Source organism: Euprymna scolopes, chromosome 42, assembly GCF_053919585.1.
Source record: "Euprymna scolopes isolate OS-2025 chromosome 42, ASM5391958v1, whole genome shotgun sequence".
Classification (NCBI taxonomy): Eukaryota; Metazoa; Mollusca; class Cephalopoda; order Sepiida; family Sepiolidae; genus Euprymna; species Euprymna scolopes.
The window spans coordinates 69,551,325-69,575,200 of record NC_136523.1 but is presented as its reverse complement, the minus strand read 5'-3'; the positions used below and the strand labels follow the sequence as shown (position 1 = coordinate 69,575,200).

The 23,876-nt window shown below is 31.9% G+C and overlaps 1 protein-coding gene and 1 long non-coding RNA gene across 2 annotated transcripts in view; both read left to right on the top strand.

Moving 5' to 3' along the window:
- Nucleotides 1-5,035, top strand: part of LOC145267132 (putative phosphoglycerate mutase) — a 39,667-nt gene extending 34,632 nt beyond the window's left edge. Inside the window, exon 6 of the mRNA XM_080123169.1 lies at nt 4,638-5,035. Coding sequence (XP_079979295.1) covers nt 4,638-4,759 — 122 coding nt within the window. The 3' untranslated portion in view covers nt 4,760-5,035. The remainder of the gene's footprint in view (nt 1-4,637) is intronic.
- LOC145267135 (uncharacterized) overlaps nt 5,035-23,876 on the top strand; it is a 29,462-nt gene continuing 10,620 nt past the window's right edge. The window contains exon 1 of the long non-coding RNA XR_013864828.1: nt 5,035-5,171. This is a non-coding gene — a long non-coding RNA (uncharacterized LOC145267135). The remainder of the gene's footprint in view (nt 5,172-23,876) is intronic.

Here is a 23,876-nt window from a genome sequence, read left to right as displayed (position 1 = left end):
AAATCAGATTATACAGTATCACTGGAAGAATACTTAACATAATTAAATCCTTCTTAAATAAGAGAAGAATCCAGTTTGTCCTTGATGGTTGTACATCTAAACAATATGATATAAATGCGGGTGTAAACCTAGAACCCCATCCTCCAACGTAGAGTCCTACTACCATATCTCCTTCTCCAACATCAGGGGTCTACGTTCTAACCTTCCAGAGGTTGAAACACAATTATAGGAGACAAAACCGGACGTATTCTTTCTAAGTGAAACTGGCATAGGGCCAACCACTTCCCTAGATGAGTTCATAATTAACAGATGCTCTAACTTAACATCTAAATCTGACCCCCAAGATCGCCATGGGCATGGAATATGTGCCTACATTAAAGATGGCTTTCCATGTAGTAGGGATATCTCCAGAAAAGGCCCTAATTTACCTTATATGTGCTTCTGGGTTGCTTTATTACTCCTGATATTCATAAATGTAGATATTAATATTCATTAAGTAAATATTAATAAGTCCTTCTTACCTTTTTTTAAATGGAGAGTAGATAATGCATGTGGATGTATTATCGGCAGCTCCAGTTACTCTCCCTTTCCATTTTTGTCCTTCAGTCCTCATTTCTAATGAGTAATGTTTCTGACAAAGGGTGAAGAAAAAGCTGCTTTCCAGGTCGGTAGTACTTTTTGAACAGTAGCCTGAGATGTCGGAAATGTTCTATGTCTATCTTTGTGGTCATGTCACTAGTAAGGGTGCTGGAGGTAAACATTTCATCTGGGCTGACGTTATCCGCCTGATAGTCAGGGACCCGAACCTTGGATTAACCACTAAGAAGGCTGTCCTATCAGCAGGTGCAAAGTACCGAGGTTGCTGTATTGCCATTTAGTGAATGGATTCTGGACCATGCAGTAGTTTCTGGTAGGGCCTCTCGATGCCATATTAGTGTGTAATTGTTATGGCTTTACCTTTTCATGTGCTACACAAAAAAAAAATTCCTGTCTTTCTCTCTCTTATTTTCCCTCTTTGTCCTGCTCCAACCAAGTCTATCGACCTGTTCCACAAATCCCAAAACCTTAACATGACAAATCTCCAGAAAAAAAACACGAATAAACCTAGAACCCCATCCTCCAACGTAGACCCCTACTACCATGTCTCCTTCTCCAACATCAGGAGTCTACGTTCTAACCTTCCAGAGGTTGAAACACAATTATAGGAGACGAAACCGGACATATTCTTTCTAAGTGAAACTGGCATAGGGCCAACCACTTCCCTAGATGAGTTCATAATTAAAGGATACTCTAACTTAACAGCTAAATCTGACCCCCAAGATCGCCATGGGCATGGAGTATGTGCCTACATTAAAGATGGCTTTCCATGTAGTAGGGATATCTCCAGAGGAGACCCTAAGTTACCTTATATGTGCTTCTGGATTGCTATAGCTTACACCACTGCATTTATATTTGTCCTCTATTGCCCCCACAACAGTGGGGTTAATATCTTTAAGAGTATATCTGAGAAAATTGACCACATCCTGTCTGCACATCCTTCGGCTAACATTTATATTTGCGGTGACTTCAATGTCCATAATGTGGAATGGATAACTCATTCAAATAAGACAGATGACGCTGGGAGGTTCTGTCATGATTTTGCCATTGCCTATGACCTCACTCAGATTTTTCACGAACTCACCCGTGTGCCCGATACTACCGGTCAGTATGCAAGCCTTCTAGAACTTTTTCCCACAACTTCCCCTGAGCTATGTTCGTGTTCCGTTCTATCTCCTCTGGGATCCTCTGACCACTCTGTTGTAACAGTTAAGATAAAAATGAAATGTAATAAGTCTTCAGACATTACCCTCCACCATACTGTATATCGATACTCTATGGCTGACTGGGATAGCTCCAAACAGGATCCTGAACAGAAGCGTGCGATCGATCCCAACCATCATCAATGGACTTGAGGTTATCTTGTCAGCATCAGACAAGGCCAAACTATTTGCCAAGAACTTTGCAGCTAATTCTATCCTATGCGACGAAGGCCATCAACTCCCAGTATTTCCTCCTATAACAGACAACACGCTATGCAACATAAAAATATCCGTGTGTGAGGTCGCAAAGCTAATAAAAAAAAAAAAAATTCCTGTCTTTCTCTCTCTTACTTTCTCTCTCTTACTTTCTCTCTCTTACTTTACCTTGATTCCAGTAAAGCAACTGGCCCTGACGACATTCCAATTATAGTGCTGAAAAAGCTCCAACCAGAACTTGCCCCGATACTTACAAAACTGTTTAAGCATTACCTTAAGAAGTGCTTTTCAACACCCTGGAAAATCTCATCAGTATGCCCTGTATTTAAGAATTCAGGCGAAAAGTCATTTCCCTCTCAGTACAGACCAATAAGTCTCCTGTGTGTCATGAGTAAGTTGTTGGAATCCATATTAAATAAAGAAGTAGTCAATCACCTCAGCAGAAACAACATACTTAGTGACATGCAATATTGTTTCCGCTCCGCAAGATCTACAGCAGATGTGCTAACGGTTATATCTCATAGGATTAGTGAATCTCTTGACAAAGTCTTCTTTTCCAGGGCAATTGCTCTTGACATATCAAAGGCCTTCGATAAGGTATGGCATAAGGGCCTACTTCACAAGATTTCCAGCTATGGTATCACTGGAAATGTGTTCTCAATTATTAAATCATTTCTCTCCGATAGGTTCACAAGAGTAGTGGTTGATGGGCAGAAATCAGAGGCCCACAGTATTAATGCTGGAGTCCCTCAGGGATCAATCCTGGGCCCAACTCTCTTCCTGATCTACATCAATGATCTCCCAAAACAATACTTAAATCATTCGTTGACATTTATGCTGATGACACGACCATCTATGGCAACACATCAAAGGCCGTAAATGACAAAGTTCTCTCTGATTCTCTCTCCTCTGATCTTGAGCTCATAATACAGTGGGGAAAGAGGTGGCTGGTTACTTTTAATGCATCCAAAACCAAGCTTCTATCTTTACATCATCAACGCTCTGATCCCCATCTGGCATCAATTGAAATAAATGGCTCTCATCTTGGGGAGGTTCCATGTTTTGACAAGCTTCTAGGTTTGACCTTTACTCCTGATCTCAAATGCAACACGTACATCAGGTCTGTTGCCAAGGACGCTGGGAAAATGGTGGGATCCTTCTACCGCTCCAGAAGATATCTCACTACTGATGCAATTCTCTATCTATATAAAAGCCAAGTACGTCCAAGGATGGAGTACTGCTGCCACATCTGGGCAGGAGCTGCTAAAAGCAGCCTATTCTGCTTTGACAGAGTACAAAATAGACTTTGTGGCTTAGTGGGGATACCCTTTTCTCTTCCCTGCAACCTCTCTCCCACAGAAGAGACGTTGCGAGCCTGTCTTTTATCGTTATTTCCATGTGAAGTGCTCGTCTGAGCTCCAATCTCTTGTTCCCCCTCGCCAATCTTTCACAAAAAACACCCATCTTGCTGAAACTACTGTCATTAATTTTCCCTACTCTTTATCTATGCCTAAATCCAAACGTAAATTCCATGAGCAGAGCTTCTTTCTTAGAAGTGTACGACTGTGGAACTCTCTTCCATTTTCCTGTTTCCCACCTGACTACAATTTGGATGTCTTCAAGTCCAACATAAACAAATTTCTGACAAACCGCCCCCTTAAGTAAGACACTCTATCAAATCTCCAATACTAATGATTACTGCGATACTATCCCATTGATTACTGTACACGCAATAACCCTTATCCCCGAGTGGCTTCCGGGCCTTGATAAGTGGTGACCTTCATGTAAAAAAAAAAAAAAAAAAAAAAAAAAAAAAATGAGAGATGGAAGGATACCACAACAACTGCTTTATGGTAAGGTTTTTATAATAAAGAGGCCGCAGCATAAAAGGTACGAGGAACCAAGCAGGATTGAAGCCTTTAAAAAGCAGGATGAATTTGCAGTTCCTGCTTACTTCCAACAAGAACTGTGATAGATTTCTTTTGTCTAAAGCTGGTTTGAAGTCACACAATGTTAGACAAGACCAACAATTTTATGAGGATGTGCTGTCACCCAGACCACCCAAGTACTTGTTGTAATATCTGTGAATTGGGTTGTAAGTTAGCAAGTGGTTTGTCAAGACACTCAAAGGTGCATAATAAGTAGATAAACAACTTTGATGGAGCATTCAAATATTTTTGTGTCGTGTATAGAGTTCAAGTTTTAGCCCCAGGAAGGGGGCTTCCTTTGATTTCTGATAACTCTGACAGAAGTAAAATGAACTACGAGAGAAAAGTCCCTCTACAAGCACCACCAAATACTGGAAAGTTCCCCTGACATGTCTGTGTATGATTATGCAAAAGTGAAGCTGGGTTGAAGAACCACCTGCGTGCACATGGACTCTCAACATCAACCTAAAGAGATGGAAAGCTTCTGTCAAGAAGTGGCAATCATCATCATCGTATATAATATATAAAATTAAATCTATTAATTAATTATATATAAAATTAAATCTTGTTTTCTTTAAGTGACTGTGTAATGTTCATGAACTTTGTTAGTCATTATGCTTTAAATTATTCTTGTGTATTATTTTTTCATCCAAACTTTCTTCATTTTTTTTTTTTTTTTTGTAATCTTTTGCAGGAATTCCTTTGGTGTATGAATTGGATGCTAATCTGAACGCCATCAAGCATTATTACGTTGCTGATGAAGCCCAGGTGAAAGCAGCAATGGATAAAGTGGCCAACCAGGGCAAAGCTAAGTAAAACAAATGCTAAGCTCATCTTCTACCCCCTCCCCCTTCCTTGGCTGTAAAAGTCATAGAATATGACTATGATTGCACAACTTTTTTTTTCAACAAAAACAAAGTCCCCAAATAAAGCAGAAACTGTTTCCACACCAAACTGTCTTTTTTATGAGGGGCATCTACCAGCAACAAAGGTGATCATTTGGATGCAATGGGTTTTGTTTTTTTTGCGTTTTTTTTTTCCAATTCTTCTGTACTTTTAATCCAGAATAAATTATCTCTTATGTTACCAAGATTTGCATTGAGTTTTCTTTTTCTTTTTTTCCTCATTTTTGTTCCATTATCCAGGAGGAAGAAGAGTTCGTCCATCATCTTCCAACTGTATGAAATTTAAGATTTCTTTTGATAAAAATGAAACGCTTAAAATACATGTAAGTAAAAATGGGAGTTTTTTTTGGATCCGCACTTATCAAGACAAGTGAAAGGAATGTGTTTAGTCTGGCAATCCATCCAACATCACGACAAATCTTAACACAAATTTTGTGGAGTTTTCAAAGTAAAATCCAAATGACAATTCATCTGACATTGACACTCGATTCAAACTTCCCTGTTTTTTTGTATGAAGCCATTTGATGTGAAGAGCTAAAAAGAATGTGAGATAATTTTGTTTAATAAAAAAAAAGTAGAATTTCTCCTAAACAAGTTATTCTTTTAACAGATTTCAAAAATGGCAACACAGCAAAACAAAAAGCTTGCTTGTTTTTTTAAATTCTTTCAAAGTTTCTGCCTTACACTGCTATTGGCAGAAATATATTTTACTTACTTGCAGCAAAAAAAAAAAAAAAAAAGAAAAAATTTTTAATTTTTAGTTCCTTGATTTTATTTTTAAAGTTTATTTATATTGCACAAAAGTCTCAATTTATGTTGTATCACTTAGTTGTATTTTATATTGAGAGTTTAAAACTGATATCGGCAGTATTTTGTAAAAAAAAAAAATTCAGTCAATATGGTCATTTGAAGTTACTGAAATTCACTAAAATTTCCGAAGATCTGAAAATCTAATAAAATTCATTTTTACAAAAGCACCTTAAAAATTATTTTTCTTTTTTGTTGTTGAATTATAGTGTGTGTGTTTATTTGTGTGTTTTTTGTTTTTGTTTGTTTTTTGCTTTTAGTCATTATCATTCTATCAACCTCAAAGACAAACTGTTTTTAGGATTTAAAGACAGTTTTGTAACAATCAAAACCCAAATAACTATTTGTGCAAAAATTTTGCTTAAAAAAAATCATATTTAATACTTAGTATCTTAAAAACACTAAAGTTAACATACCAAACTTATTTTCAAAAAAGATAATTTTATATGCTTTTCAAATCACTAGCGATTTGGTATGTGGATTAGCCAGGTTTTCAAGCTATCAACTATACCAGTGGTCATAAATTCAATTATTCTTTATTAGTTCAAATGAATCAACAGATGTGCTGTAAGTATCATTCAGTATTTCACAAAAATGATCTATTTTTACAAAAATAATTTGATGTCAGTAATTAAAAGAAAAAGTTATACTCTAAACATATTACCATTTCTGAGTGTTTAATTCACCAGGGATTTGATTTTCAAGTTATAAACTAAGTGACAGTTAATATGAATTCATTCATAGGTTCCTTATAATCCTCAAAGTGGTTTATGATCAAGATGTGAATTTGAAAGCTTTTCATTAGTTCAAACGAATAAATAGCAATGCTGTAAATATAAAAATAGATATTACATTGCAACAGTACAATTTTTCGTTTAATATTTGACCCGAATGATTTATTTCATGAGAGTAACACTCATAGTTTAATATCAATATGCATCAGATAATTAAAAAAAAAATTATTACTATTTCTGAGTCATTTTTAATTCACCTAAAAACAAGATTTCTTAATTAGTGTTACTGTTCTTGAAAATAATTGGTATTCACTTATTCCTGGCTGTTACAGAAACTATAAGGATTTGGAAGTGCAACCAATTGATGGGATTAAATCTGCAAATTTATCACTTATGGACCTTTCCAACAGTGAATAATGATTAAATATATCAAAATACATGGTAATGTTAACTTCAGAACATAATCTATATAATTATAAAACTCAAATGACCTTGTAACCCAACATCCGGTTTATGACTTCCGGTTGCACATGCATACATAAACAAATAATCAACGCGACAATAAAACGTATTGTTTTACTGTGTATGTTTTCAGCGTCTCAATTGTTTTTTGTTTATTTTCACATTTAAACAATTGTTAATACTTTCTGCATTTTTCTTTTTACATCGTTCATTTCCGTATTACGTTTAATTTATTTTAACGCAATTTTGTTACAAATAAATCTACTTTACCCGTTGACAACCATAAGAGCATTTTACAACGGCGATTTACCCACTGCCTTCATTTTTTAAAAAAATTTATTCTCCATTTTTTAATACACCTTTCTTAAAAAACATTCATCCATTTTCTTCTATACTACCAACATAAATAAATAACCCCGACAATGTTTTTTTTAATTTGCGTTACAAATAAATAATCATCGCAACAATAAAATGTATTGTTTTATTGTGTATGTTTTAAGCAATTGTTTTTTTTTTTTTTTGCGTTTAAATTAAAAGATATATCAAAATTTGAATTTAACTTTAAGTATTATGGTATCTGTTCAGTGCACATTTACCTATAAGTATGGCGAACCACTTATGGCTGTAAGTTTTTTTTGTTTTTTTGTTTTTTTTTCAAGAATAAACAATTCTAAACAGAACGACTCAGAAATCTATCTATATTCTTTTTTCATTTTAATATACTTTCATAGAAATGTTTCTGTTATGTCAAAAAAAAATTATTTTCTTTGTAACAAGTGTCATGCTCATACATTAATTCCATAGCTATTATAACATACTGATCCAACAGGTCACGAATAGTCTAGTATATATATATATATATATATATATATGACGGGTAGTCTATTATATATATGCACATAAAGTTATGAACAGTACATAGGGCCCGAGCAAAGCCGGGCTGAACTGCTAGTTTTCTATAAAAATGATTGGTAAAATGAATGTAGAACACATATTGGCCAAATATGTAAGACTTTGGAGCGCAGCCAATTGATGAGACCTTTCTAACATTTAATCATTCATACATGCTAACATTAACTCCAGAACATAATTTTATGTAAAAATGATTGGTAGAATGAACATAGAACTAGAATTGACAGTTTATAGGCTGAATAGTCCACTTTGATGCACATATATATTTGTGTTAGGTGTATATTCGTCTTATATACAAATAGGGAGTAATACACAGGAGAGTAGTCTCATGGCAACAGAATAGTACTCATCCAAAAAAGGCAGTAATGCCTGGGAGAATGATATTGTGACAACAGATACTATACTATCCCTCCCTATTCTGAATTGATCATTGAAAGATAGCATATTAGTGTGAAATTAATAAACTGATTTGAGTGTTAAAATACAGGAACAGTTTAGGGTTGGCTTCAGGCACAGATACCAACTTCCCAGGTGTAATCAAATTATTTTTACAATAATTCTAGCTGAAACCACTATCAATAATATCAAAGTTTCTTTCTTAGAACTGCACGCCTCTGGAACTCTGTTCCGTTTTCCTGCTTTTCAACTGACTACAATATGGTTGGCTTCAATGTGAACAAATTCTTGATGAGCCGTCCCCTTAAGTAATTCAATTTACCAAATTTCCACTACTAACGATTACTACGACACATTGTCCCTTGACCACTGTACATTTATTAACCCTTATCCTCAAGTCGCCTTCGAGCCTTGATAAGTGGTGACTCCTTTGTAAAGAAAAAATTGGGGGCATCTAAAAATAGCACTCATTATTGAAGAAATATATTTAATATTTGGCAGAGTAAATTTTCAAGTAGCATGAAAATATTACAGCAAGACATTTTGCAAGTGTGATTTTTTTTCATTTTTTTTTTTTTTTTTTCTTTACACAGACGCTTGTAAATGATTAAAAAAAAAACCGTTTGCAAATATGGCATTTGCGAGACAGTATGTTCTGCAAAATAAACACTTTTTACTTATTTAATTTTTTTTAGATATCTACGCTTTTGGGTGTTCAAATTTCTGTAAAGAAAAAGTTTATCCTCAGGAGAAAAATGTGTGATGGTTGAATGAAAAACGTGAATCACAAGTTCAGAGACGAAATGTAGAAGAAATTGAAGCTGTTGGAAGTAACTCGACTATGATATAAACGAAGAACAGAGAGCCAAGTTATGACTTGTCATAAACAGTAGTCAATGAAAAAAAAACTCCTACAAATGTTATAATTTATGTAAAAATATTTTTGCGTTTAAATTATTTTGTCATTGAAAATTGTTTTAGACTTTAAGATAAAATGTTCTTTTTAGACAAATGAAATTTTTAAAAACATTTTTGTCTCAGCCTGGCATATTTGAGTGACATTGGATGTGGTGCTATGCAAAATCTGTTCTTTTCACCTGCCTTGATAAATGGAGTAGCAAATTTACACATGGTCCATTATTTTTTTAATTTGGTTTCAAACTGCAAATATGGTACAAATTTTTAGACTTAAACAATTTTTAAGTAAAAATTTGATATTTTACTGTTCAGCTGTAAAAATATGTAATTATGTTAAAAACTAAATTATTTTTCTTTCTGAGAAAATTCACAAATTCAATACTAAGTTGAGAATGACAAATATCACAAAACAAATTTGTGTCATATGTTGAAAATCCTATGTCCTTTCCTTGTTAGGATGATAGAATGATCAAGGGGAGCTAACTCCTTTTTCATCTCGGTAGAGTTACTTCCGTTATGTGAATTCTCCTGTGAAGACAAGAACGGAACAAGACAAATACTGGCAAGTTCATTAAAAGAATAATTTCCTCGAGTGGCCTCTGGGCCTTGATAAGTGGTGACACCCATGTAAAAAAGAATAACTTTGAATATAGATGGAGACACACAAACTCAATATTGGACTGAGACTGATAGATGTAATTTGTATCTTTGTGTGTTGCCTCCTTGTAAAGTCAACTGTGAGTTTATTTCTTCCACTATTTTATCATTTTTGTTTTATACCAAGAGTTGGCAACATGTGAGCCGGATCCGGCCCCTGAAGGTATTTTGAGCATTACGTAACCAATGACTATTTTTAACATGGGATGAAGCTTTTGAATTCAACAAAAGAAAGGTCTCCTGTTATATTCCTCTGATCCACCCAACCGAATTTGAATACTATGACTGCAAAAACACTATCATTACCCTCCATTTCCATGTTAAAAAACAAAAATTTATAAACATAAAACAAACACTGGAGCCGATTGAATGGACCGGCTGGTGTTAAACATTAAGTGGCAACAGTTGACAATGTTGTCTCAGTCAGCATTCTATTTCATTCTATTTCATTCCTTCAACAGTGATCTTCCTGTCATCGCTTACTCCTGCCACCTACCCAATATAAGTTGCTGGAATTTTTCAATCAGCCATGTTTATCTTTTCAATAATTCATTATAGGTGGCAGTGCTACTAATCAGTTCATTGCAATATGCATATGAATGGTGGTGCTTCAATGATTAGCCAATCACAATCTTTGGGGAAGGACGCAGATATAGAAAAGTAACATTTGGGTGGTTTTTCGTTCAAAATTCAAAAACCTCAATTTCAATTATTTAATCGTCATGATGCAATTCATAATGTATCCAAAAATTATGAAAAACGATAAAAATTAATGAAAATAGATTTCAAAATTATGAGTTACTTCAAAGTTGTCAGATTGACACTTTGAAGTAACTCATAAAACTGCTTCAAAAAAGCCAAATTTCATGAATTTGGCTTTTTTGAAGCAGTTTTGGAAAAAATTTTCTTAAAATTTGGTTTTATATAAAAAAAAAACTAATCCCCCACTCAAAATTCTGAAATATTTTTTTTTCTCTAATGCATAATAGAATAAAAATCTGATATTGATTTTTGTAATAATGCAGTAATATTTAACGAATTATGACATGACAATTAAATATTGATTGAATCAAATAAACATTGCTGCTATTTGAAATTGATATAAAAAATATTTAGTTATCATTGTTTTTGTTTTTTAATGAAAACTCAATTTATTTACTATCAGATTTTACTATTATAACAAAAAAGAACCTGAATATGCCCCTCTTTTCTCGATAATGTGTGAAAGAAATATGTCTGCCAAAATCTTTTGTTTTTTTTTACTTATGTTCACTCCTAACCAGTTATATCGCCACTTGGATGTAAGACCATGGTTAGGAAAGATTAAGAGTTGGTTTACATTACAGTTAAACTTCTGCATATCAGTACAGTCAGGGAAGCAAGTGAATTCCAAAGTCTAGCTGCTCGAGGGAAGAAACTATTAGAGTAAAAACCTTCTGACATTTAGGGTCCTCAACAGTGACAGGGTGAGATTTTGTTGCTAAGCGGGTTTATCAGGGATATGTGTGCTGAAAGGGCACAAGTGCAACAAGTTTATCAGAACCCATTTGGTTAAAATATTTGAAAAACAGGCACAGATGCAACATTGCAGTGATGGGACAGGGGTTGGAGCTTAGTTGACAAGTTTTTCTTTCTTTTTCATGTGTTTATTAATGAATTAGTGAACTAAAATGTGTGCACCATTAAATGAATAAAACTAAAAAATGTGTGCACCATTAAATGAATAAAACTAAAAAATGTGTGCACCATTAAATTAATAAAACTAAAAAATGTGTGCACCATTAAATTAATAAAACTAAAAAATGTGTGTACCATTAAATGAATAAAACTAAAAAATGTGTGCACCATTAAATGAATAAAACTAAAATATGTGTGCACCATTAAATGAATAAAACTAAAATATGTGTGCACCATTAAATTAATAAAACTAAAAAATGTGTGCACCATTAAATTAATAAAACTAAAAAATGTGTGCACCATTAAATGAATAAAACTAAAAAATGTGTGCACCATTAAATTAATAAAACTAAAAAATGTGTGCACCATTAAATGAATAAAACTAAAAAATGTGTGCACCATTAAATTAATAAAACTAAAAAATGTGTGCACCATTAAATGAATAAAACTAAAAAATGTGTGCACCATTAAATGAATAAAACTAAAATACTATTTTATTAATTGTACTGTTTATCAATGCCCAAGTCAGTTGAGGAATTAGTGCAATATCTGTTTTTCTGTCATGATATTATTCTCCTAGGCATTTCCTCCTTCTTGCGGTGATGTGGGATGTCAACAAAAAAGTGTCACAATCAGCAAAAATATGCAGTTTAAGATTTTTCTTTGCAATATGTTTTTCTCAAACACATAAACATATTTGCAGTATTAAATCGTTTTTTAAAGATGAATTTCAAATGAACATTTTGTATAAAAGAAAATTAATGACAAACAGAAGATTAATAGTTTACACATTTGAAGTTTTTGTTGTGCAAAAATGTTTCTGCAACTCAAACATCGTCGTTTGCTGTCGTCAGTTCTACAAAGTCAAAGAAATGTTTCTTTTTTATAATCACATTATTAATTTATTTAATTGAAATAAGAGACTTTTTTCTTTCAAATTTCCTCCATGATTTTGAGGCTAGTGAAATCCAGTGGAAATTTCAAGGTTGCTTTCATCATTTATCCATCTAATGTTTTGGGATAAGCTTTCTTTTAAAAGGTAATATAAAGAAAATTTTTAAATTTACTTAGTTAAAATTGAAAAACCTACTTCGATCTTTGTATTTTAATACTAATGTATTAAAATACAAAGATCGAAGTAGGTTTTTAAAATTGATTAAAATGATTGGGCAATAACATGTGATTTTGGAACAATTCATTTGAAAATGAGTCAGAATTTTTTTTTTTTTTTTACCTTAGCAATTTAATGTTAATTTTCAATTTAATGACCTCAATTTTGTAAAATTGGTTTGAAAGACGAACAAAATAGATGCATTCTTATCATGATGATGATTATACGTGATAATAGATGATTGCAAATATCACTTACGAGATGTAATAATGCAGTCATCGTATTATGGCAGCCTTCCTTTATCACATGAACGTTTGTAGCAACTTTTATAATTTGTGTTCACATTTTTTTTTGCAGAAGGTAATTACGATAAACTCTTTACAAATGACAGCTGAAAACTTATTTATCAATGAAAATAAATTGAAATTCTACAGTGACATATTTTTTATTTGAAATTCATCTTTTTTTAATTTATAATTGAGTTTTGTGAAAAACTAATCAGTTTTAAAATAAAGTTTTATAATTTACTTTATTCTTGTTGCATTTTTTAACATCAAATATTTTTAATTTGAGAATAAAAATGGTTGTTTTAACTTTTTACATTAATTTTTTTACTTTGAGAATAAAACTGTAGTTTTTAGAAGTTTCCATCTGTCTTGTAGTATGGCTGTCATCATAGCATCTGATTGAGATCTGTGATTGGCTGTCATCATAGCATCTGATTGAGATCTGTGATTGCCGTTGTTTGCCAAAATCAATACGAGTTTGATTTCAATATAAGCTGCAACATGAGTCGAACTGGAAAGAAGCGTTATTAAACTTGATTTGTTTCGATAGTCATCGTGTTCATCGTGTTATGTGGCTTTATTTCAAATCATGTCGAGGATCGATGCATGTTTGATTTCAGTTTTCAGCCACAGCTTAAATGTGTGTCTTTTATTATTTGGGTCCACACACTTTGTATAATATTGAAGAATACTAATTTAAAATATGTGTTATATAGTCATCCATGTCGTGTACTTATAATGTATGCATAAACTGTTCGTTGTCATTGTGTGTATTAATAATTGTCATTCTTACAAACTCATCAATGTTCATGTCTTTGCATGCATTAAATTCTTCCATCATCATTAGGTGTATATTATGCTTATCAATGCATGTTTATTCATGGTTGTATAAAGACAACTATTCAACAGTAAACACATTAAGATGACAGATACAGTTCTGTAAACATATGCAATAAACATATGAAGATGACAGTTCTTTCAAACGGACTGCTAACTCCAGACCACAAAACACATGTATTAGATTGGTGCAAAAGTAATGTCGTTTTTTGACATTCAACTTATATAAAAGAAACGAAAAAAAGATTTTTGCACCAATCTAATTAAAAGAACAGTTCAGCCACAAATAACAATAAACAGTCAAACCTTTTTACAAATTTAAATGTTGCTTTATTTCAAATTCATTGACACTGTGGTGATTGCGATTCTCTTCACTTTTCTTTACATTTTAACGTCCCTTGGCTCCCCAGACATAAAAGAATCAATGCTCTTACCAAGTGAATAACTCTGTAACTTAAAACTCTCCTCTCCTCATAGGTTGTTAACCTATATCAGCTGTTTCTTTGTTCTGTGATCTCTTTTCTCTAAACGATTGCCAATTGTATCATCTTTGACGATTTAGACCAGCCGTAGTGTTTGTGATTGTTCTATTGTTATTGTTTCCATAAATTCCTGTCTGTAAAATATTTACGATTTGTTTCCAAACTATTTTATTCTTAAATACCTCAAGCTTGTGTAACTTGCATATTTATTTAATTAATAGATAGCTATATATATTATATCTGTTACATATCGATAAAAAAAAAACTGAACGAAATTAGTCGAGTTAAAATGTAATTTTCACATTGTAGTAATAGTTAACAAACTACTGGCTGAGCAACCCAGAAGATGAGACTATACTATCCTGGTGGCTTGCCAATTCTCCATTCCTTTTTTTAAATCTAGACATTATCATGTAGTTGAGTATGTGTCAGAATTAGCACTTGATCAAGGTCTGTGATTATCGGCTTTGTGTGTCAAAAATAAAAAAGTGTTTGATTTCAGTAATGCTATGGTATGATGAGCTAACTGGAACAAAATGGCTTTTATCGAAATGAACAACACAACACTAACAATTAACAACTTTTATAATTTGTGTTGACGTTTTTTGGATTTTTTATTATGAAAATGTACCAAAATATGGAACATTAGAACTCGCCATCCTTAAAAGTAACTTTCTTCTTCAGCAATAGTTTAACTCTAATCCAGAACTTGTTTGTCTAACTTTAAAACTTTAAAACTGCCTCTAAAGCAATATTTCTTCTCTAAACTTCCGACAATTTTTATTAGGGCGGCAGGTAGCCAATGGCAAATAAAGCTGAAATTGAGACAAATTTATAAGCCAAATGGTCCATCTTTCTTAGTGTTTGGAGAGGGAGAGAAATAGAAATACAGTCCATAAAAAATATAAGGAAGACTTTAATGGAATATGCTCTGAAAAACTCATAGCACTCAACATAAATATCCCCAACTCGACAAGCAGCAAATTCTTCCCTTTCACTGTAGATGTCGAAAAGCTTTCTACTCTGATAGTTTTTTTCCCTTCAAATGCTAGACTTTGGAATTCTTTTCCTGCTACCATAATATACAGAAATTTAAATATAATGCAAACCAACATCTTGCTGTTTTACTGCTGTCGAACATAGTGTCCCTTTAGGTATGGCTGCACAGTTTTTTTGTTTTTTTATTTCACTGACAATTTTATTGCACTTAGTACATCAACATTTCCTAGTTACACGACTTTTAAACGCCATTAACTCCCCAACTCCAACTGAAGGAACAAAAGTCGGAATCTCTGCTCCTTTCACTTGTCAAGTCTGTCGTCATGTTTTTCTCGATTCTTCCTCAATCAGTGATGACAATTCTTCAATTGTTTTTAAACATTTTTCAAATCTGCATAAAATCAACAATCAAATATTTACAGTTTGCATTTTTAATCTCCAACTTGAAATCATCAAAACAGTCAGTAACATTCCAAACTGGACATCTACGCACACATCTGATGAACATCTTGTTATTATGCCTTTTGCAACCACCCCAGGTAATCTTGTTACACGTGCACTGTACACTAATAACAACATGGTCAAAAAATGCAATTCAGGATATCATCTCCTTGAAAAAGGCTGAAACAAAGTGGTTGGATGCTCTAGATAAGCCGAACTTCATCCTGACCAAGCATTTTGACTGGGGGGGGGGCAGTGCGGACCTATTCTGAGGGATAATCACAGAAAAAAAATTATAAATTCTTTAAAACAATGAAGCTAAACTCATTTTAAGAAAATTGCAGAAATAGTTTGAAGGCAGCATTCAAGTCATTGTCCTTAAAACTATGGTGACAGAACTAACTCCTGTCCTTACAAAGTTATTGTTAGAGAAGAAATGCCTTACATTTCCTTATAAAAATTTTATGCTTACTAAATACTTAAATACAGCATTTATTAGACAGATCTGTCTCCTATGTGTCATAAATTGTTTGAATTAGTGATAACTGAAAACATTGTAAATCAAAAGCAAATCTTAATGACAAACAATATGAATTTCATCTTGCAAGATCAACTGATGACACTAATATCACATAGGAACAGTCTTTCATAGGGTCTAGCACAATTGGCCATTTTGTTGACATCCATGAAAATGATAATGGCAACACTTCAAAAAGTATTGATGATCAAAATCTTGATTATTCTCTTTCTTCCACATGCTGCAATATGAAAAAAAGTGGCTTCTTTTTATGCCGTTCTGTTCACTATCAACATTCAGATCCTTGTTTTAGGTCTAAGTACTTTCCAATCTTTCTGGATTCATCATCTGGGACAGATTAATCTGTTTTTAACAATTTACAAAATCTAATATATAAAAGGCTATATGTCTGTCTGTCTGTCTCCATATTTTCAAATTCTATCTCTTCCAAAACTAAAAATCGCATAGCAGCACTAAGGGCCTTAAATGATTGGATTTTTTTTACGGACTGTTCATTTATGGACCTTTAGCTGTTAAAATAGATTTTAAGGGGTCAAAAATGAGTCAAATTGAAAAAATACATTTTGTACATTCATTTTAGTTTATTTTTAATTTTTAATCAGTTCATATGTATGTGTTACAGTGGTAACGTCACCAGCTTTGAATGCTAAGTTTTGCTTTCAGTTTCGATTCTAACTGATGGCACCCAAAAACTTTTCTTTTACTTTTGAAATCACAACTCCATAATAATATATACAAAATCTGAACAAATTTAAATATAATATTTAAGTGTTTTTTACAACTGGACAAAGCCGGGCGCCCCCTCCCACCTTCGCTCGTCTGATTTATAGCTGTATGTCTCTATATTTTAAAACTCTATCTCCTCCGAAACTAAAAGTCGCCAAGCGGCACTAAGGACCTCAAGTGATTGAATTTTTTGCGGACCTTTAAAATAGTAGTTTTTAAGGGATCAAAATTGAAAAAAGTCTTTATTATACCAACATTATTAGCTACATATGTGCATACATATTTCGGTGGTTTAAAGAGACCCACCTCGTCAAACCAAAGAAGGAAACTTATTAAAACGAGAATCAAAGTTCAATTTGTTTTGTATATAAAGAAATATACGTGTGTGGATTATACTTTGAAAGAAAAGGGGGGGGTATAGTTTATGATTATGGACAGTAGAGATTTTTGGAGGGAGGAATGGTAAATAAAGAGCAGGGGTGGAAAAGGAAGGAACAGGAGGAAAGTATGATTCGGCCTGGTCAGTGAGGAAGTTATCGATTTCATTTTAACTAAACGGTTGTCTCTGTGTTTGCTTTGATCTAAAGTAATACCATCGTCAGCAAAACTTCTCTATTTTAAGACTCTATGGCTAGTTTTTCTCTTTGGATGGCACATTCCATATCTATCTATTTTATTGATAGGCTCTTTATTTACTCATTTTTTTTCTTTGCTTTTTTATTTATTCATTTATTTCTCGTTTTCCCTTATTTATTTATCTGCTTATTTATTTCAGTATAATATACATCTACATGATCAAATTAACAGTCTGTGAACAAATATACTAATTTATATTAATTTTGAGTTTAATTTTTTCCAGAATTCTTTTGCTGATTTTCCCATTTCCCGGTTTAGTCGGGTTAATTAATCTGGTTGCTGGTTTTATCAGGAAGTTGAGTTTGTGATCTTTGAATATGCCTCATTTTCCTTTAGTTTACTAACTTTGCTGCTAATTTGTAGATCCTCTGTAATTTCCCTGCACTCATTGATAATTTCAACTATGTTGATGCTGTTAGCCTTTTAGTAGTTTTTTGTAAAGTTTTTTATCGTTAATTCCTTGTATTGTTGTTTTTTGTAAAGTTTTTTATCGTTAATTCCTTGCATTGTTGTTTTTTGTAAAGTTTTTTATCGTTAATTCCTTGTATTGTTGTTTTTTGTAAAGTTTTTTATCGTTAATTCCTTGTATTGTTGTTGGTTGAGGTTATAAAAATTACTAGTTTTATCAGCTTTTATGAGATGTTATTTAACTTCTTGATCTTTTTTACTATATTATCGAGTTTCGTCTAGAAGTAGTTCTTGCTCCTGTGAAATTCAATGTGTCTTACCAGGCAATTAAGATCCTTTTGCTAGTTAGAGTTGGTAGAGGTTTCATGCTTTTAAATCCAAAGTTTCCTTCAGTGTTTCCTCATTATTTTGTAGAAAAAAAGAGGCCTTTCACTTTATATGTCTAATTAGGTCATCCATCTTCCAGATTAGTTCCAGGAGGTAATCTGTAGTGTTTGGTGCAGGAATGATCTTAAGAGATGTTTCAAAGTTGATACTTTCCATGTTTGTGTTTAATAAGACATGTTTAAGAGTGCTCGACAGTTTGAAGCTGAATGTGTATATATATATATATATATATATATATATATATATATATATATTATATGTATAATTGTTTTTTTCTTAGATGTAAATCCAATGAAACCTGCATGATTATTAATAAGTGCTCAATGAAGGGCAGAACAGGTATATAGTCTGTTTATTATACAAAGATTTTTAGTTGCATACGTTTCAATGGAATCCATATTTAAAGAGATCCAGCACGTCAGACCAAAGAAGGAAACTTACTGAAATGAGAATCACAGTTCAATTCGTTTTGTTTATCAAGAAATAATCAAGTTTTGTTTATCAAGAAATAATCAAGTTTTGTATATCAAGAAATAATCAAGTTTTGTTTATCAAGAAATAATCAAGTTTTGTTTATCAAGAAATAATCAAGTTTTGTATATCAAGAAATAATCAAGTTTTGTTTATCAAGAAATAATCCAGTTTTGTTTATCAAGAAATAATCAAGTTTTGTTTATCAAGAAATAATCAAGTTTTGTATATCAAGAAATAATCAAGTTTTGTATATCAAGAAATAATCAAGTTTTGTATATCAAGAAATAATCAAGTTTTGTATATCAAGAAATAATCAAGTTTTGTATATCAAGAAATAATCAAGTTTTGTATATCAAGAAATAATCAAGTTTTGTTTATCAAGAAATAATCAAGTTTTGTTTATCAAGAAATAATCAAGTTTTGTATATCAAGAAATAATCAAGTTTTGTTTATCAAGAAATAATCAAGTTTTGTTTATCAAGAAATAATCAAGTTTTGTATATCAAGAAATAATCAAGTTTTGTTTATCAAGAAATAATCAAGTTTTGTTTATCAAGAAATAATCAAGTTTTGTTTATCAAGAAATAATCAAGTTTTGTATATCAAGAAATAATCAAGTTTTGTATATCAAGAAATAATCAAGTTTTGTATATCAAGAAATAATCAAGTTTTGTATATCAAGAAATAATCAAGTTTTGTATATCAAGAAATAATCAAGTTTTGTTTATCAAGAAATAATCAAGTTTTGTTTATCAAGAAATAATCAAGTTTTGTATATCAAGAAATAATCAAGTTTTGTTTATCAAGAAATAATCAAGTTTTGTTTATCAAGAAATAATCAAGTTTTGTATATCAAGAAATAATCAAGTTTTGTATATCAAGAAATAATCAAGTTTTGTTTATCAAGAAATAATCAAGTTTTGTTTATCAAGAAATAATCAAGTTTTGTTTATCAAGAAATAATCAAGTTTTGTATATCAAGAAATAATCAAGTTTTGTATATCAAGAAATAATCAAGTTTTGTATATCAAGAAATAATCAAGTTTTGTATATCAAGAAATAATCAAGTTTTGTATATCAAGAAATAATCAAGTTTTGTATATCAAGAAATAATCAAGTTTTGTTTATCAAGAAATAATCAAGTTTTGTTTATCAAGAAATAATCAAGTTTTGTATATCAAGAAATAATCAAGTTTTGTATATCAAGAAATAATCAAGTTTTGTTTATCAAGAAATAATCAAGTTTTGTATATCAAGAAATAATCAAGTTTTGTATATCAAGAAATAATCAAGTTTTGTATATCAAGAAATAATCAAGTTTTGTTTATCAAGAAATAATCAAGTTTTGTATATCAAGAAATAATCAAGTGCAAAATCTACTTTGAAAGAAAAGGGAGGAGCATAGTTTATGAATGTGGACAGTAGAGGTTTTGGAAGCCTTGGGTTTATTTCCGTTGATTTTGTAACTTTCACTTATTTTGCCCTTTAGTCCTCATATTCTATGAGCAATGTTTCTGACAAAGGATAAAGAATTGCTGTTTTCCGTGTGAGAATCTAACCAACACCTATTGTAATTCTTGTAACTCCTTTGGATTTGATTTAAAGCAATTGAATGTTTCGTAAGTTTTAAGATGAAAATCGATAACTTGGATTATTCAACTGTTCTCATCTTGCATATCATTCTCAGATTTTCACTAACCTTTAATCTTCATGTGACATTTTCTGAAGATTCAGTCCTCAATGCAAGTGATAAGAATATAAAGAAAACGTATATCCAGTGATGACTGACTGAATGAGACCAATCTACCTCTGTGGATTAAATAAAGGGATTTGTTTGAAATTCCATACATCAATAAAAAAAAAAAAAAAAAATACTTTTTTCTTTTGACTTGAATGATTATCTCCCTTTCTTTATTGCTTTTATTTTGCTCAAACTCATGATTGCTTTTATTTTGCTCAAACTCATGATTGCTTTCAAAGTTTACTTTTCATGTAGTCTTTTTATATAGGATGTTTTCTTGTTTTCGATTGCTAGTTATAATGCAAATATGATATCTAGAGTGTTCACACCAATAACGACAAGTGGTTTCCACTGCAACTTAAACAATTGTAAATCTCTGCAATACTCCACAAACATACCTCACTATCTCTGTAAAGTTATTTATCTTATTCTCATGGCGGAAAGATGTGACACAAGATCAGGAAAGTAAGATTTGAAAAACCAGTGCCTTGGAAGAATAACACTTTAGCTTACAAAAGTGCCTGGGCAATCCTATTGGCATTGTATTGCTAAGAACTAACCCCTTCTGCACAGGAAAATATCTTAGTCCGACAGATAACAAGCCACCTTAATGGCCTACACTCTGTTGGCTTGATTTTTGTATGATAACTCTATAGGGAAGCAGGTAGATTGACTACCAATCCTTCCAGTCTGAGTTCGCTGTCCGTGACCTATACTACACTTGTTTTATGTTCTTTTTTATTTTGACTGCATTTCCTTTTTCTTCTCTTTTTTTCCTTACATTTTTCAGTTTCTACATTTTTTCTATTTTGCTTTTCTATTTAAAGAAAATATTTTTCTATGTTTTAAAATTTTTTATTTTTCTGTTTTGTTTTTCTTTTTACCATCAAATCTATTTCAAATCTATTTCAAATAAGTTTTTTTTTCTTACCTTTTTTTTTTTTTTTTTTGGATAAATACTTAAAAAAAAAAATCCAAACAAAAAATAAACCACCTTTTGTCTGTAAAGGCAAATGATGAAAATGTTTGAAGACGTGTGGTGAAAAATGCTGTTTTATATTCTGCTGTGACTGTGCTGTGCTGTTTCTTAGAGAAAAAAAGTGTGATAAATGTCTTACATATACACACACAAAAAAAAATGACGATGGAGTTGTCTTTCATTATAACAGTTGTCTTTGAAAAGAAAATCATTTTGAAAGAATAACTCGAAACTGTTGTTGATATTAACACTTGATTTAGAGATTTTAGTTCAGGTTAAGAATGTATTCGTAGGATAAAATCCAAAGAATATCCACTGGGTTTATATAACAGTGCTCCACTCTACTCTAAAGTAGAGCTATTTCTATTAATATTTATTTGTACAGAAATGTATATGAATAGGTATGGCACAATCACGTTGACACACCGGTTCTCACCAGGTCACCGAAGTTAAGCAACGTTGAATCTGGCCAATACCAGACGAGTGACCATTTGGGAAGGCTAGGCACTGTATAGTCATAGAAATTTCCGGGTTGGTATCTGGAGGCCCATCAATTCACTTAGTTAAGACATACATCTAGAAGATAATGAATTTTTAACAATATCTCATAATAATTGCACAGGTTTTTATAAAATATCTAAAGAATATAATTATTTAAGTTAAGTGCATATTGTACTCACTCCTTAACTAATCAATCATTATGAAGTTTGAAATACAGCTGCCAGTTGTGAGGAATTGTAACATGGACTATATTTTATATAAAAAAAAAAAAAAAAAAAGAGTATAAAGGCTCTTTGTGAAATTTCAGATACCCCAAATTTTTGTGAAATTTTAACAATAGGTATCAATTAATATTTATCACATTTCAGTCTTTTTGGGGACATTTAGGGGCATAATATGGAGAAGTCTCGTATTTGAAAATGCAAATATTTCCGATTGAATTTAACCCAGTTATTAAATACAAATAAAAACAATTTTCTTGAATTTCATTTTCTTCTCAAGAATCTTTAAATGTTAAAATATTTTTTTAATCAAAATTGATCAAAAGTGGAATAAGGATTCTAACCAATATTTAGTCACATTATATCTTGGTTTTACTCTTGACAAGGCTAAATAAAAGTGATGCAAAACTTGTTTTAACTTTACCCATCTTGGGACGGGTATTCTTCTAACATTTAAATGAATAAATATGAAAGATCTTTACATTTATCACTCCTATGTTAGCATGAAAACTAGTTACTGTGAGTGAAACCAATATAACATATGGGGGGGGGGGATTTGCCTGATCATAAAATATGATTATTTAATTTGTCCAGATTTTGTATATATTATTAGAGTCGTGATTTCAAATGTTAAAAAAAAGTATTTGGGTGCCATCAGCTAGAAACCGAAACTGTAGCATTCAAAGCTGGTGACGTCACCACTGTACCAATGTGTCATGTGTATGAACTGATTAAAAATTAAAAATAAACTAAAATGAATGTACAAAATGTATGACGATTTTTTTTCAATTTTGACCCGTTAAGAACTATTTTAACTGGCTAAACAGCCATAGAAGAACGGGCCACAAAAAATTCATTTTTTGCGATTTCAGAAATATGGAGACAGACGATTTTTTAGTTTGAAAATTGCGAGACAGACAGACATATAATCTTTTATATATTAGATTTCTAAATACTCTTTATCTTGTACAGATTTCTAAATACTCTTTATCTTGTACAGATTTCTAAATACTCTTTTTCTTGTACAGAGGACAAACCTAAAAGACAGTTCTTTCAATGCCTCATTTGCATAAGTGCTTTTTTTCCATGAAAAAATGTTTGGTGTTTCTAATTTTATTACCCGAATTTTTTATGCAATATTTTCATCAATATTAAAAGTGGATGGCTATAGTTTCATGTCGTGTATGGAAAGGGACCTTGCACTCATTAAGCCATATTCCTGTGGATGAGGAGTCTGCTGATAGTTTACTTGTGAGCATGATGGTGGCTATGCACATCCACTTTGCCTAGCACCCCTCGCCCCAAACAAACTATAAAATGACAACTCGATCCAAAATAATGATCAAACCAGATGCACACTCAAACAATTCGCCTCCTACCTTGAGGCTTGCATTTACAAATATGCACAGACTTAGAACTAACTTAGATGATTTAGAATCATTTCTCCCAGCAAACTCCCCTATGTTAGTGCTAATTGAAACTAACTCCTTCATCCCCTCTAACATCTTTAACATGTCTGGTTATCTTCCACTTTGTTGTAAGGACTCTAACAGACATATGCACGGACTTTGAGTCTATACACCCTCTCCATGACTAGGGAATCTAAACTAGAATCAAACGACCAAGCCTTCATGTTTATTTTAGGAATACTGTTCACGCTGTGATAACGATAGACATCACCCTAAATTCTCAACCCG